The sequence below is a fragment of the Colletotrichum fructicola genome (genome assembly GCF_000319635.2).
Source record: "Colletotrichum fructicola Nara gc5 chromosome Unknown KSG_Nara_v1_contig09, whole genome shotgun sequence".
In the NCBI taxonomy this organism is placed as follows: Eukaryota; Fungi; Ascomycota; class Sordariomycetes; order Glomerellales; family Glomerellaceae; genus Colletotrichum; species Colletotrichum fructicola.
Genome location: NW_027094059.1, coordinates 2,062,364 through 2,078,106, shown reverse-complemented (window position 1 = coordinate 2,078,106; position 15,743 = coordinate 2,062,364). Strand labels below are relative to the sequence as shown.

Genomic DNA, 15,743 nt, shown 5'->3' with positions numbered 1-15,743 from the left:
ATGCGTTGAGAGCCGCTTTGGGAAGACGCTGGGCAGGGAACGCTCCAGTCTAGGCCGCTCTGGTCGTTTTCGTCTGCATCGTATGGTCTTTTCTTTGGATTCTCACCATCGGGTGCGCCGAGAGCTTGTACTCTGGGATAAGCAGGACCGCGTTGGGGCGGCGAGTACGATGGGAGGAAGAGCCCGCTTGTATCGAGACCTGCTGACGGTTCTCGACCTACTGATGGCGTCGGGGAAGGAATGCGGCTGGTGCTTGACCAAGCCCGTCGGGCCACACCGCGACTGACAGAGCGGCCGTCAAAGGATTCCTGCCTTACAAAAAGACCTGTACTTGCCGTGGAGTTCTCGCGCAGTCTCCTCCTCGGCTCGAAGCTGTCAATATCAATAGGATTGCCAAAGTTCGATCCGGCGGATGAAAGTTCGCTAGCATCGCGAGAAAACCGTGAGTCAGTCGTGATAGACCGAGAATTCGTAGCCGTAGCTCTTGAAGTTGAGTCGGCGTCGCTCAAGGTTCTTGTGCTTTCCGTGTCAGAAGCATCATTTCGTTTTTGCCTGGCTGTCTGCTGAGATCGAATGACGGTTTTGTGCTCGGGGACTTCAGCAGTGTTCCCCAAGCTGTGCTCTGTGCTAGGTGGACAAGCTCTGGCGTAACGAATCTCAGGTTTTTGGTAGCCTTCTGTGTCGAACGCAGAACTTGTGTTGTAGAGCTCTTCGATCACTTTCCAGTGACCTTCTTCAGCTACAAATCCCCGCGGAATTGGTGTCAGATTCCGCAGCTCTGCGGCCTGTGAGACAGCAGGGGGCTTAGGAAGAGTAGTCACTGTCTCGACGTCTCTACCAAAGGTCCAATCACGGATGTCGTGGCGGCCCCCGAGCTTGAGATGTTTCTCGAAGTCCAGAAACCGGATGACTTGCATGCCTCGAAGCTGGTGAATGTAGTCAATTCCCTGCAGAGTCCTTAGGGATCTTGCAAAGCGGAAATTGGGCTGGCCAGCGGTCTTGGACGCCATGAAATCTTTGACAGTTGAGGGCTCATGCTTGCGGCGGATGTATTGGCTGCCCGTCTCATTAATGTGTATCGTGAGGCTTTTCAGTCGCGGTAAATCACACAGCAACGAAGAATCCCAAGTCCTTCGAGACGTGTATTTCTTCTTCTTGCCCTCCAGCTGAAATGGTAAGGTTCTGTATTGATTGCCAATCCACAGCAATTCGACGTGTTGGATTCTCTGGCTACGAGCTTTGCCGATACCGCGAAAGAAGCGGGCAAACTCACCGATGCTTGAGAACGCGAAGGTGTTGAGGCCGTAAAATGCATGCGCGCCGAGGAAGTACCATTCCTTGCATACCAAGAATAGAGCAAGATGCTCGTTCGGCTTGATGGCGTACGTAACACTGCACGAAGAACCAGACACGTGGAATCGATTCAAGAGGCCTGTTCTCCTTGAACTTGGCTGGACTGGTTCATCTGGAGCCAAGAAGGGGTCGAGACGAGAGATGCAGTGCATCAGCTTGTGGTCTTGAACGAAAACGAACGTGAGAATCTTGGCTCGAACTTCAGATGGCAGCTTTTTGAAGGGGAAACCGCTCATCGTCGATGGACTCTCAGCTTCCTTTTCTGTGGACAATGACGCGATGCCTTCAAGGGACTCACTGTCCCGAACGAACAACTCCTCCGACGCGTCGGATAGGCTGCGAGCTCGGACTACTGTCGTGTCTGATTCGTTTCCGTCATCCGATTCAATATCGAGCTGTACTGTTGACATCTCCGTTTCGATCTCTTTCTGAACGTCTCTGGCTGTTGGGTGGCGCAGTCGTAGATTAGGATGGATCAGGTCCACCCGAGAGCTCATGTTCTCCTCTCTACAGCAGAGGTTGTAGATCTTCTTGTAATCCATCGCTTCCGGATCGTTTGCTTGAAGCCGCCGAAGTTCATGGGGCCATGTCTGCAGTGCTATGTCAGCAGTCAAGTTTGAAGAGAAGTTCAAGACAATAGCAACTTACCCTTTTCGTCTTTCGCTGCCGGTGTACGGGCTTTCCTTTGAGTCTCTCGATCTCTTTATTCTTCCCCTCGATCTGTCGATCCTTCTCGCCACTTTGGAGAGTCAGAGAGCGAATCTGATCCTGGAGATCAGATACCTGCTGTTCGAGGGTACCAAAGGCGGCTCGAAACTGGTGTCGACAGTCATCGGTGCAAGCGACACGATCAAGGTCGACGGAGGGTTGCCGGAACGACTCGTTCTCATTATCATCGAAATTGTGATTCGAGGCCCCATCGTCATCTTCAGTCTCGCCTTCGCTGTCCATCGCGTCTGGTCCTTCTTCTTCTTGGTCTACTCGGCCGAGCTCAACCGGGTCGCCGATTGAGTCGGAATCTTCTGAGTCAGACTCATCAGTTGATAGCACCTTCTCTGGAGAAATAGGCGATTTCCGAGCCGGTTTCCTGCTCTTTTCTCTCTTCGCTTGCTTGAGCGTTACAGGCGACGGAGTGGAACCGTCTGAGCCATCTCCATCTATGGAGTCGACTTCGTCCTTGTCTGAGTCGTAATGATGCTGATTGTTGTATTTCAAGAGTTCCATCAATCCTGTGTTCATGGCGTAAGGCGAAGAGGAACTGTTTGGTGAATCGTCGCGTGGCATCTGGGCAGGAGAATCCAACCCTTCAGCTGGAAGGGCCGACCCTTCCTGACTCGAAGGAGTTGAGGACATTTTCAACGCGTCAAGTGCCGACCGAAAGACTTCTAGCTTTTGTTTAGTGATGGCACATGCTGGCAGCGTGTTTGGAAAGAAGAGTGAAGGCGTGAGAAACGTAGCAGACGGGTTGGGGTTGCAGAAGAGGAGGAGTGAAGCTCTCAGCGCATCTTCTTGGAGAGGTATAAATAGTTGAAAAGGAGCTCGCCTGGTAATGTTGTGGGCAGGGACATCGGAATCTGGAAGGTCCACTCACCTCGTTGGGAAGCTCCTTCCTAGCGGAAGACCACGATCAGTTGACCATAGAGAAGAAGAGTGCGTAGGCTATGCTGACGTTGTATTAGGCGATTCGAGTGACTGGATGTGTTGAAGTTGGGTTGGCGAGCATCATAAGCACTCGAAAGGCAGTAGATACCAGCCTCCAGAGAAGCCAGGCCCGAGGTGCCTCGGCGAAAAAGGAAGCTGCTACTGAAGTTCGCTCGAGACGACGCCTGATACTGCGTATCGTGAGAAGTTGCGAAATGGGGAAGAGAAGTATGCGTAAATCGTCAGTGGTAAGAAGTCTTCGAGGGTGAGTGAGATGTGTGGTTGAAAGAGATAGCAAGTGCGAGGGCGAGCGATAAAGAAACAAGCAGCTCGCATGGAAGTACGTTTAATCGTGAAGGCAGCAGGAGCGATAGAGAGCGTTTGCTTAATATCTGTCACCAAAAGAGAAGCTGGGATGATGGACGGAACGATCGTTGACAATGCACTGAATTTGTGCTGATAAAGATGTGTTAATACCAGTGAACTGCTACCTCAAGAGTTCAAACTCGAGGAAGGCGCGATCGTCTTTAAATTGAATGAAGGGGGCTGTCACGTTGATTTGTTGAGAATCCGAGTTCTTTGCCGAACAGAAGTTTGCATTGCTGAGCGCCATAAATCGAAGCCCCCGGTGATGGTATCTGCCTGTATAAGATGTACAATCCAGGTCCTCTTGTCTTTTGTTAAATCATCTATAATTTGTTGCCAGTGCTTTTAAGCGTTCGCCTTCATGTTGCGGAAGAAGTCCATAACACCGGTGAAAACAACGAGCAAGATACCGCCTCCGGGACCGAGACGCAGGACCTTGGGCAAGAAACCCTTGTACAAGGCAGCGAAGCCCTCTTCCTTTGCAACGGTGCCGACGGCAGGCCAGGCCCAGTTGTACTTGGGCGTCTGACCGGCAACCTTGGGGCTGTTCTGAATTCTCGACTTGACGACGTCCATAGGGGTGTTGAGGATCGTGCCGACGGTACCGCCAACAGCACCGGAGATCAAATCGTTGGTGACCTGGCCGGTCTTGGTCTCGGCCTTGGGGAGAAGCTGGCGAACCTGGAAAATGCAGCCGAAGTAGCCGGCGTTCCAGAGAACGTGACGCCACATGGTGCTCTCGAGACCGTTGTACATGGCCAAAACACCCTCAGCCTGGATGGTCTTACGGACAACATCAAGCATGCCGTTGTACTTTCCGGCGGAAGCCTTGTCCTGGAGACGGATCTTGACGAGCTCGAAGGGAACGACGACGAAAGACTCGGTAGCACCGGCGCTAGCACCGGTCAAAACAGACAGGGACTGGTTCATCTTGTCGACGCCGAACATCTTGCGGTAGACCTTTCCCCACTCGTCGTTGGCGGCAAACTTGGTGGCACGCTTGGGAGCCTCCATGAGAATGGGGGCGGTGATTCCACGGTATAGCCTCGAGGCGCTGTGTTTTCGCGATGGTAAGCTTTTGGAGTTCATCGCCGGGCGCTAGGTGGGACGGGCTGCGTACCCCTCATTCTTGATAATCTTGCGGAAGCAGTCAAGCATGCCATTGTAGGAGTCGGCACCGCCCGTTCCGGTTTGAAGTTGCCTGGGCTGGTCAGTCGGGTTGCGATTGAGCAGACAACCAGGCGAAGCTCACACTCTCGTCTTCACGACGTCCAAAGGGTACCTGAGTATGGTCAGCGGCGGGGCACGTGAGATTGTCGCAAAGCTGTTCGACTCACATAACCAGAATCTAAACATGATGAAGGGTAAGCGCTTCCATCACTTTATCGCTGGGGGTTCATCTGGCGGTTTACTGACCTCCGAGACGCCGGCAATGGCGCCTATATGGATTGGTCAGTGGTCGGGGTCCGATATCGCGAGGGTGGGGACGGGGATTTCGTGGACGAACCTGCGGCGAACTGGTATGCGAAGGGAAGAGGCTTTTCGGTCGACATTTTGGCGGCGGAAGAAACTTGTGACAGGACAGGTCAGCGGGCGCAAGGGGTGGTATTTGGCAATTAGGACCTACCGAGAAGCGCAAAGAGAGGAGGACGGGCGGGCTTGGTGCGTTGGTGGGAGTTTGGGAGGAAGCGAAAATCGAACGACGACAGTTGAAATTAGCGGGAACTGGAGTCTTATCGCAAGGGCCGGACGTCCCTTATCGGCTTTGCAGCAAGTTACCGAGCCGCGCCGGACTCCACCAGGACGGGCATTACAGCGTTTGGTCATCGGCCCTGACACACCAGAGGTCTCTCATTGGCCTGCTCTCGGTGTACAGGGCGGGATTTCGGTGAAGAAGCTAACGGGATTACGTATTTGCAATAGTCCGGCTCTGGCTTTTGGGGGACTCCCGCCTGGGCCTGCCGGGGTAAAGATAGATCCCCCAGGGACCCCAGGGCTCGGGCCATGTTTGCTGTTCATCGACTTGCGGCTGCACCAAGATCCAATGCACCTCCTCAGACTGCCGTCCATTGCCGAGATTCGGGCGACAATTCCGACGCAACTGCGGCTGGGCCAGTGGTGCGAGTCCGCTCCAATGATTTTGAGGAGCTGTTTTGTTGCTCGGGGCTGGTTCAGAGTCTCTAATCCAACTGGCAGCTCAACAAACAATCTCACAAAGCCGTTGCGGTGCACTCATCTACTTTTCCTTCCTGCCGTTCCTGTTCGGGATGAAATGCCTAAATACATCTAGGGGTAAGGTATCTTTCGCATCTTACCTCATGCTCTAACAAAGAACTGGACATCGGCATTAGTTGCCAAATTTCCCAAAGCCGGATGCAATGGCAACTCGGTCCAACCCGACTGTTACTGGCCCATGCCCCTGACTGTTCATTACATCCAGCCCAAGACGCCAAAAGCAGCAAGAAATGCAGGCAAATGAGAGGCGCGCATGTGGCCGCCCGAATGCGATCCAGGCGCTTCAACATGATAGAAGCCCGCGCAAGGTGCAGGCGGGGTACAGGAGCTGGCGGGGGTAGCTCCCCACAGAAGAAGGTAGATACCCAAGGCACCCGTGGACCTACCGATAAGGCACGGATAAGGCAGGCAATGTCGCTGTCTTCCACCTCAGTCTGTGTCTCCCGCCAGTACGCGTATGTACGAATAGATTGCCCAAAGCCAACCCGGCAGGTATCCGCGAAATGTTTCGAGCGTCTAATTCTTAGGAAGAAACACCGTACTATGTATATCCACATAGCTACCTTGCCGCAGAACTGCTGCAACGGAGGCACTGCAGATGGACCAAGCGACTTTCGTCTCTTCGCATGATAGATGATGTGGCTTATTAAGGCAGCACGTGTTCTCGTTCTTCATCATTGCCGCAGCACCACCACCGTTTGAGTCGGATGATCCAAAGCCGTACGGATACACAGATACCTACTCAGGCACCTGTGTCCAAGTAGGTACAGCGACTCCACTGGAACCGGTCTTCACGAAACCCTAGGTACCTTCACCCCACCTCGCATCGGGATGTGTCCAGCTGCTTCAGCACATCCAGGGCTTCGATATGTAACTGTACAGCACGCTAACCTCCTGAAGTGAAGCTTGTCTGGCCTGCAACCAGAGCACAAGCTCGACGACGGGGGTCCGATTGGCTGCGCGACACCAGACGAAAGCACCCGCGGGACCGGGAATTCGCGGCGCGGCGCCCTTCGTGGTTCTGACGCGCACACAACTCGCTGAACAGTCACTCACAATGCCCTCAATTTCCTCGACATCCAACCCCACCCCCCGCGACTGTCACTGCCTTCAACCCTCGACATCACCACGCCCAGTCGTTCGAATCCATCTTCCCAACCATCCGAATCGAAGCCCTTGCTCTCGCGACACCGAGTATTCTATCAAAAACATCGCATCTCCTCTCGACGCTGCATCGAATCCTCAACAAGCTAGAACCTCACCAGCCAGGTGGCAACATCGATAAACCGCTCCCTATCCTCCTTTAGGGCTTCGTGACATCGCAAATTTCTGGGCTCTTCCATCGATCGATACCGACCTCTTCCTCTCGATTCTCCAACATTCCGCTCTTCTCGCGCTCGGAACTGCACCTTTAAACAAGCCGTGATCCTAGAGACTCACAGCGAGGTGTCATCCAAGTGCTTGAAGGGTTCCTTACCTGCCCCTGCCCATGAGTCATCTACTTTGGAAATATTACTGGGAAAACGATGTCGAAAGGTTTCGGCGTCTACTGGCCCCGGCCGCTCACTCGACGCAGGCGGCGACCAGGAGCCCGGGCATAGGCGCGGGGCCCCTGGGGGGCAGTCCCGGAGGATACGGGACTTCTCCCCGCAATGTCAAAACTCGCAAGTCTTCCGCCGTAGGCATCAACTCCGGCTCATCCAAGAACTCGAACTCGACTTTGGGTAGGCTCGAGATCAATAGCCGTGACCATGCTGGTCTTACCGTCCTCCTCCGTGCCGCCTCATCGACTACCTCGGACGCCATCCTCTTCATCCAGGCGTTGCTCGACCATCCCGCAATAGACTTGTATGTGCAAGACCCGGAAAGCGGTTGGAATGCCCTTCACAGGGCTCTGTACACGGGAAATGTAGCGATCGCGCGCCTGCTGCTCGAGCGAGAGCGCAAGATATTGACGGAACAGACCCTGGGCACCTCTGTATCCAAGGTTGGCCAGCTCATCAAGATGAAAGATCGCGAAGGCAACAGTCCCTTCGATCTCTACAACTCGACCATTGCCATTAGAACGATTGGGGATGCTACAGATTCGGATGATTCAGACATGGACTCGGATGACGGCAGCTCGGATGGAGGCCAAGCGTTGATGAGATCTGTTGCCGCACTCGACGGTGCCACCGATGGAGAAGAGCTCTTCGTTTTTGGAAGCAATAGAAACCTATCTCTCGGTGTAGGCGATGAAGACGATCGCCAGTTCCCTGAGAGAATTACGCTCAAGCGACCGGACCAACTTGTGCGGAGATTTTATCAGGAATATCTCACAAAGACGAAGAATGAGGCTGATCACGGGGCAAACGTCTCGGTTGATGCAATGGACATGGAGGAGATTCCGGCCCTAATCAGAAATCGGCCTTTGCGCATTCAAGATGCAATCCTTTCCAAGTTGCACACGGCAATTCTCACAACCGACCCAGCCTCCAACCTATACGTCTGCGGCGTTGGACGCGGCGGGCGTCTCGGTTTGGGCGACGAAAACACGCAGTTCCGCTTCGTTCCTGTCCAGGGAGGTCTGTCCGATAGGAAGGTAGTGCAAGTGGCACTTGGCCAGAATCACAGCATGGCAGTCACCGACGCAGGCGAGCTCTGGACTTGGGGTTCCAATAGCAACTCCCAGCTCGGATACAGCTTACCGCCGCCAGTCAGACAAGACGAGGAGCCCATGAGCACCACCCCACGACAAGTGTTTGGGACACTCAAGAAAGAGGCCATCGCCGGCGTGGCAGCTTCAACTTATCACTCTGTGGCACACACATCCACGTCCCTGTTCTGCTGGGGCAAAAACCTTGGTCAGTTGGCTCTCATGGACGCCGACTCGAGGTCCCTGGAAGTCCAGCAAATCCCCCGAAAGGTTGCTGCCTCTCTCTTTTCTTCCCCCATCGTCGCTGTATCGGCCATCGACAAAGCGACAACTTGTCTCTTAGCCGACAGCAGTGTCTGTGTCTTCACTAGCTACGGCTACAATTTCGTCAAGTTTCCGTCCCCGGACGTCTTTGTAAACCAACAGTTCACGACATCCATGTCGACGCGGTACAACTCGGCTAGAAATCAGGTTAGCCGCATTACCTCGGGAGGGGAGACGATCGCCGCGGTCACTACGAGGGGAGACCTATTTACCATGGCTCTGAACCACAAAGCGGATGCGACTCCTTCGGCAACATCGACAACAAACCCATCCAAGATCAAGGGTGCAGTCACCACGCCCCAGTGCATCTGGAACGCCCGGAAGGATGGCGTCAAGTCGGTCAGCGTAGGCGAGCACGGCGCCGTCATCATCTGCACGGAATCCGGCGCAGTCTGGAGGCGCATCAAGCGTACCAAAGCGAAGGACGCCGCAATCCCTGGATCGGCTGACATCAAAAGGAAAGACTTCAAATTCCAGAGAGTACCCAGTGTCACAAACGCTGTCGCCGTGAGGAGCTCTACGTTTGGCGCTTTCGCGGCAATTCGAAAAGACTGCCATGTGATGAAGGAGCGGGTCAATGTCAACGAGCAGTCGCTGTGGGAAGACATTGCGTCTCTTCTTGTTCTACGCGATTTCGAAGCTTCAGTGCCAGGTCCCGGTGACAAGGACACGCTCGGGTTCTGGAAATCAGAGGACTTGAAATACCGAATTGGTTTGCTGCCGTATGAGGTTCTGAAATCCACAGATCTGGAGCGCGATCTGTGTCACTTTCTTTCGATGGCTTCCGACTCTGAATTTGATTTGGAACTGCGTACTTCCTCGAGTCCAGATATTAAGGTGCCAGTACATGCCTGGCTTCTTACCGCAAGGAGCCCCGTTCTACGAAAAGCACTCAGTGAGTATCGAAACGGTGGCGATCGCGAAATACCTCAAATTCTGCGGATTGGAGAAGACGACGGGAAAACGATCATCACCTTCGACGCTATTGATGTACTATCCTTGCTAAACCTAGTTGTTTACTGCTATGATGACACCGTCATTCCAGCTTGGAACCACACACGTCAAGCGCCGTCCTTGGCGCATAGGTATCGTCAGGTTCGCAACGAACTGATGAAGCTGGCCACGAAGCTGGATATGATGAAGCTAGAAGCAGCTGCGCGCCTACAGACGACGGCCGAGAAGTCTTTGGACAAGGACTTCGCCAAAGCAATCCAAGATCCGAGATACTTCGAGGATGCCGATGCATTGGTCGAGCTGGACGGGGAGGAGGTGCCAATCCACAGTCAACTTATGCGCCAGCGATGCGAGTTCTTTGAAGGACTGTTCCATGGCCGAGCTCGGGGCATGTGGCTTGCAGGCCGACGTGACGAACTCGACGAAGAAGAACTGGTACGAATCGACCTCAGCCACTGCGACCCAGAAGCATTTCAGTACGTGCTGCGTTACCTCTACGCAGACGTCGGGAAGGAGCTGTTTGATGAAACAAGCGCTGTCAACATCGATGAGTTTTCCGAGCTGGTCATGGGCGTAATGAGCACTGCGAACGAGCTCATGCTGGACCGGCTATCGCAGATCTGCCAATTCATTATTGCGCGTTTCGTTACGACTCGTAACATTGCCCTTCTACTGAACGAGATCAGCCCCTGCTCAGTGACGGAGTTCAAGGATGCGGGTCTGGAATACATCTGCCTGCAGATGGAGTCCATGCTCGAGAACCATTTGCTGGATGACTTGGAGGAAGAACTATTGGAGGACCTGGACAACATTGTTCGGGAGAACCAGCTTGCTCGGTACCCCTTTGCCAGAAGTGGCCGGGCGGAGCTGTTGCTGTTTGAGAAGGATCCGGACCTCGCTCTCGACATTGACGAAGAACGTCGTCGCAGGGTGCGAGAGATGGCATTCAAATCAACGCAGAGAGACGACGACAAGAAGATTTCCTCCTCGTTCAAGACAAAGTTTGGAAGTCTTGATGACGGCGTTGGCTTTGCCTCTCCCAGCGCTGACAAAGGCCGGCGCAAGTCAAAGGCCAGTCGCAATGAACCTTTCAGTCCCAGTTTGAGGCCTAAGGAATCCCATGCCGATCTGATGTTCGATATGGACGAGGAGAGTCCGTCCGTGGCTAGCCCTCCCATGTCGCCCTCGCAACAAGCTGCAAGTACCAAGAACAAGAGATCGGAGCTGGAGCAGCTACCATCCCTCCCAGGGCCATGGAAAGATATCAAGCAACAGTCTGTGGCCGGGTCGCCCCAATTTCAGGTTGTCAGCCCTCCATTGGGCAGGTCTGCACAGTTCGGTGTTAGCCCTTCGCGGTCGCCTCAAGATATCGGTGGTAGCAACGCTTCAAAGTCTGGTAATCCGTGGGCTTCATCCGGATTTCAGATGGAAAGGATGGACTTGCGACAGGTTTTGACCGAGACTCCAATAAAGTCTGCTTTATCAGCTGGAATCGCCGCCCAGAAGAGCAAGGAAGCCTCGCCCAAACCAGTTCAACCAAAGATGTCGCAGAAGGAGCGTAAAAAGCAGCAGCAGGCTCAAGCTGCAGCTCAGGCTGTGCTGGAAGCCGATGCTCAACAGCCCAAAGTGGCGTGGGACAAAGAATCCGGCGCGGGCAAGACGGCGCCGTGGAAGTCGGTGCAGAGCGGCCCCAAGACGTCTCTCAGAGACACCATGATCAAGGACTCCCCGAAGCCGACACCTCCCGCCAAGTCATCCTTACTTGGAGTGGAATCCCCAGGCAAGGCAAGCCCTAGACGCGCAGCGTCGCCCGACACGCGATTCCCGGGCCAGTCTCGCGGCAGCAGCTCTCCAGTCGTCCCTGGCACCTCGAGCCAAACCCCCGCGAAGCCGCTCATTCCACACTCCAAATCGTACATCACTCCAGCACCCAAAGCGGAGCCCACCTTGGGGCTGAGTATGGCAGACATTATCGGGCAACAAAAGCGCGAGCAAGAGATTGTGCGCGAGGCCGTTGCGAAGAGGTCAATGCAGGAGATTCAACAGGAGCAGGAGTTCCAGGAGTGGTGGGATCAGGAGACGAGGCGTGTGCAGGAAGAAGAGGCCAGGCGAGAGGCCAAGGGGAAGGCCAAGGGCGAGAGGAGCTCGAAGGACAGCAAAAGAGGCAGGCGAGGCCGGGGAGGAGGCAAGGGGAAAGGGGCCGGACCGCCGGGGGCCTCAGGCGACGGCGCTGGGAACGCGGAGGCGCTTGGTTCGCCGAAGCCACCGGCGGGCGGGCCAGCGTCCAACAACTCCCGAGGACGGAGCCACAGAGGACGCGGCAGGGGTGGTAAAGCACCGACATCAGCATCGGCATCTTGATTTGCGTGGTTTGTAGGCGTCCATGGGAGGGAGGGAGGAGTTCACGGGGCCAAACCAGAAGACTTGGGCTGTTATGGATGGTTTCAACAAGAGTTTTGTGCGCGGACTTGTTCAAAAACTGAAACGTCCCCATGGGCTAATAGACGACACGAGAGAGAATAGAGAGACTTCACTCGCACACAGGAGTGCACATGCCGTCTGAACAGGCAGTGTTCGTGATGGTGGTGCTAGTGCGGACGAGAAGAATCCGCAACGCTAACATGGGGAATGTGACGGGCCTCGAAAGTCATGTTGGAAGACCGTTTGCGCCATGTGACGAGAAACATTGCCAAGAAAGGTTACCCCGAATCGTAAGCTTCATCGGCGGGCTCTCTTAGAAGTACCATGCCGTCCGTATTGATGGGGGCGGCTGGATGGGGGCGGCGGGTGCTGCGTAACCGTCGTTAGAAAATAGCGTATTGTGCACACTACCTTACATACGCGGTACAACACACTAAGGCACCTTGGGTGATTGTAGGCAGTGGGCAGGTAGGTACGGATAAGGCAAATGGCATCGGGACTGGGTCCGATCTGCGGAGGCGAGAAGCGAGGAAAGTCACCTCACCTGCTGCAGCAGGGTCGGGTGCCGCAAGTGGGTTCACGATTGGTTGGTTCGCGTTGTGTTGGCCGTTGGAGCGGAGTGGACGTGGAGTCGGGTGGGCTGGGGGTTGCTCACCTTATCGTTATCGGGGAGGCGGGCGGCTCCATGAGGTGTACGGGGCGGTTTGATAAGGAATGACGGAAGGGAAGGGACAGAAGGAGGAGGCGCCTGGAGGAGATTGACGTGCTGGTTGGTGCTGTTAGTTCATTGAGGATGACTCGGTCGCTTGGCTGCTTGATTTGGACTGCCGCAGATGGCGCAGGCGCTACATGAAGTAGGTGATGGATGCGAGGAGCCAGCTAATGACGGAGAGAGGTAATAGGTCGCAAGACAGATAGATGGTGCCTCTTTTTTGGGGGGGACCGTACAGTCTGAGGAAGGGAAGCTGAAGGAGACAGAGATAAGGCATGTTGGGGTAATGGAGGCGGGCGTTGCCAGGACGCTTCCACCTCAAAGTGTCAGTGCCAGTGCCAGGTAGAGAGCCGATTTCCGGGATCAACCGAGGGCCGGCGGGCGGTGGTATCGTTTAGGCCATAGATGGCGTCTGAGGCGAGTCGTATCAACAGCCTTCTTGGACCCTGCGTGCTGCCTGACGTTTTTGTGGCTGTTCTTGTTGTTGCTGATGATGGTCAATGGTGGACTGCGGACGACGACGACCTTGCTGGCCGTCATGTCACAGGGGTCGAGGCAAGTCAGCCGCAGAGAACGGGGCTATCAGGGGAAAGTGGAAGAAGCAGGACATCAAGGCATGAGGCAAGGGTGCCGATGTCCTCAAAGATGGGCCGAGATACGTTGGAGTGCGTTGCCGTGGATAACCCTGTCCGGTATCGTCGTGCTGGTTGTCAGCTGGCAGTCGAGGATGCGGTACCCAACTACGGATACCTTGGCTTGCTTGGGGAGGCTCGCCTCAGAGTGCATGCATGAAGTATCACTGCGGGTTCAGTGGTGAGGTAGGTAGTGTAAGGTACTGCGTAGGGAGCAGCGGAGCATTAGGTTGCGTGTTGTGCGCCGTGCCATGCGGCGATGCGGTGCAGCCAACAAGAATACTTGAGAGACTGAGGCGATAAGGTGCGGCTCAGGCCAGGCTCAGGCTCAGGCTCCACGCTGGGGTTGAGAACTTGAGGGCGAGGCCATTGTGAGGTCCGGGGTGGTCCAAGACACACTGTCAGTGTCCCCGGTCTGGTCCAGTGGTCTCCCCCTTGCCTCGGACGCATAGCGGAAGCAATCAGCGGCAAGCCAAGCAAGGTGGATTTGGGGCGGCCGTATCGGGGATCGTGGATGGCATGACAGTGACTGCAGGTGTTGCCGATGGTGAGTCTTGTTGATTAGGCTTGCAGGATGACTCCAAAGGGCACGTCAACCTCGCAGTCTTGGCCCGATGTTGCGAAACTCATACCGGCAGAGAGAGGGGGGAAGATGAGAGATAGTGAGGATAGAAGGACAGAAGGACAGACAGAAAGATAGAGACAGTGCAACCCCTCCTGTCTCCATCGCCGTCCCATCTCATCGCTAGGTATCTAAGGTAGGTAGGTACCTGCCTGCCTCGCCTCTGCCTGCACCTGCACCTGCACCTGCACGCGCTGGCTGTGGACCGGGACTCATACGGATACCAACACTGGACTGGACCACGACGTGGAGGCTCGTCCCCTTCCCCGTCTCCACACCTGCCTCGGTGCATGGTCCGTGGCCCACGGATGCTTGTTAGAGCACCAGTGCAGCGGCAACAAATCCCCCCCTCCCTCCCCCCCAGTCACAGTCACAGTCGCAGTCCCGGTCCCTAAGGAGGTAGGTAGGTAGGTAGACACCTTGGAGGGAGAGGCACGCACGCATTCGCTCATCACCACCTCTCTGGTCGTCGCGCCGTGCTGCTGCTGGCTTGCTTGCTCGCCCAGTCTAACTGAACCTTGTCAAGCTCCAAGCCAGGAACCCAGAGACATCATGTCATCCTCTCCTTCACTTTGGCTCCCCATCTCTTCTTGACCTTCTCACTCCCTTCCCCATCTGCTCTCTCTGCTGTCTGTTCTATCTACCGGCTTCTGCATCACTCAGCCAAAAAAAAAAAAAAAACCCTTTGTTTTGCCTATTCTCCTTCATTCCGTCGCTCTGCATCATCAATTCCGATTCCCGTGCCCTTCTGGTCACGCCTTGTCTTTTTTTGTTCTTTTTGTTGACTTGGTCTCCCAGTTTTGTCCTTGCCCAGTAGTGTAGTACATCGCTACCTCTCGCCCTCTCTTCCTCATCCTCACTCTCAGAGTCTCTCTCTCTGCTCGAGCTAGCATATACCGTCTGATCTTTGCCTGTTTCTTGTTTGCCCGTCCTTTGCATTTCCGAGCTCATTACGAACCTATCTCAAGCACACCGCTCTCACTTGATCTTGAGTACTCGCTTGAACCCCCCCAGCCCCAGCAGGTGACTCGATGACGGAACGGTACCTGTCCACGATCACGAGGCTCATCACTACTCCCAACCATTGAGCGTATGACACCTGCACCGATAGACTCCGTCTCGACAACCACTGCGTCGCCAGCTCTCTGCATATCGACCCTCACTGTTCTTTAACAACCTGCTTGCGAAAGTCACCGTCCATCCCATCTGTGCGACGTTCGCTTTCTTGTTGTTGTTGTTGTTGTTGTTGTTGTTGTTGGAGGACGTGCTTGGGAGGAGGTCCCCGGTTTCTGCAAAGCCGTCGAAGCTTACCTCAGGCAACCGAAAGCCATGGTCGAAGCCACGGCCGCCTAACATAGCTCGTCTCTGTCCATTTCGCCCTGCAGCTCTGCCTGCTACCCCTTGGCCTGCTCGTGCGGCAACCCAACAACAACCCCGGCGTCTAATCCTTCGTCTCGATCTACTTCGAGTCCTCACGTTCACGTTGCCCTGCTCGCCGTTGCCTGCCTCGCCGCGCCGCGCCCGCCCTCTCCAAGGGTTCCGCTGGAGCCCTTTCGCCGCATCGCATCCCGCTCCCTCCACTCGCCCCTCTCTCCCTCGCCGACTGCTTCGAAATTGAGGCTTCTCGAGACATCCAACGACGTTAAGCTGTGATGTAGGATGGATGAGCAGGTCCAGTACCGCCTCCACGTCGACACCAAGAACACCCTTCCGCTCCTCGTCTAGAACCACCTCGCGCACCTGTATCGCGCTTCCAGCATTGCGTCGACAACCACCCAGGTGTCTGTCGGCTTCACAGATCATTATCCACCCTTCCTTGCCCTTCGGGGCCGCACAACCCCAAGCAAA

At 55.1% G+C, this 15,743-nt stretch overlaps 3 protein-coding genes across 3 annotated transcripts; 1 reads left to right on the top strand and 2 right to left on the bottom strand.

Annotated features, from left to right (window-relative positions):
- Window positions 1–447: 447 nt before the first annotated feature.
- On the bottom strand, window positions 448–3,076 carry CGGC5_v014854 (uncharacterized protein; the record flags this gene model as incomplete). The annotated part of the gene is made up of 5 exons (XM_032019574.2): window positions 448–519; window positions 579–1,943; window positions 2,002–2,738; window positions 2,945–2,963; window positions 3,047–3,076. The coding sequence occupies 5 exons, from the start codon at window positions 3,074–3,076 to the stop codon at window positions 448–450; spliced, it is 2,223 nt and encodes a 740-aa protein (XP_031883374.2).
- Window positions 3,077–3,705: 629 nt separating this feature from the next.
- On the bottom strand, window positions 3,706–5,366 carry CGGC5_v014853 (putative mitochondrial 2-oxodicarboxylate carrier; the record flags this gene model as incomplete). Its single annotated transcript, XM_032019575.1, has 8 exons — window positions 3,706–4,414; window positions 4,481–4,561; window positions 4,613–4,642; window positions 4,698–4,708; window positions 4,777–4,799; window positions 4,868–4,930; window positions 4,988–5,018; window positions 5,202–5,366. The coding sequence occupies 8 exons, from the start codon at window positions 5,364–5,366 to the stop codon at window positions 3,706–3,708; spliced, it is 1,113 nt and encodes a 370-aa protein (XP_031883373.1).
- A 1,718-nt stretch (window positions 5,367–7,084) lies between these two features.
- Window positions 7,085–11,869, top strand: btb1 (BTB/POZ domain-containing protein 1; the record flags this gene model as incomplete). The annotated part of the gene is made up of 1 exon (XM_032019576.1): window positions 7,085–11,869. One exon carries the CDS (start codon window positions 7,085–7,087, stop codon window positions 11,867–11,869), a length of 4,785 nt encoding a protein of 1,594 aa, XP_031883275.1.
- Between the last annotated feature and the right edge of the window lie 3,874 nt (window positions 11,870–15,743).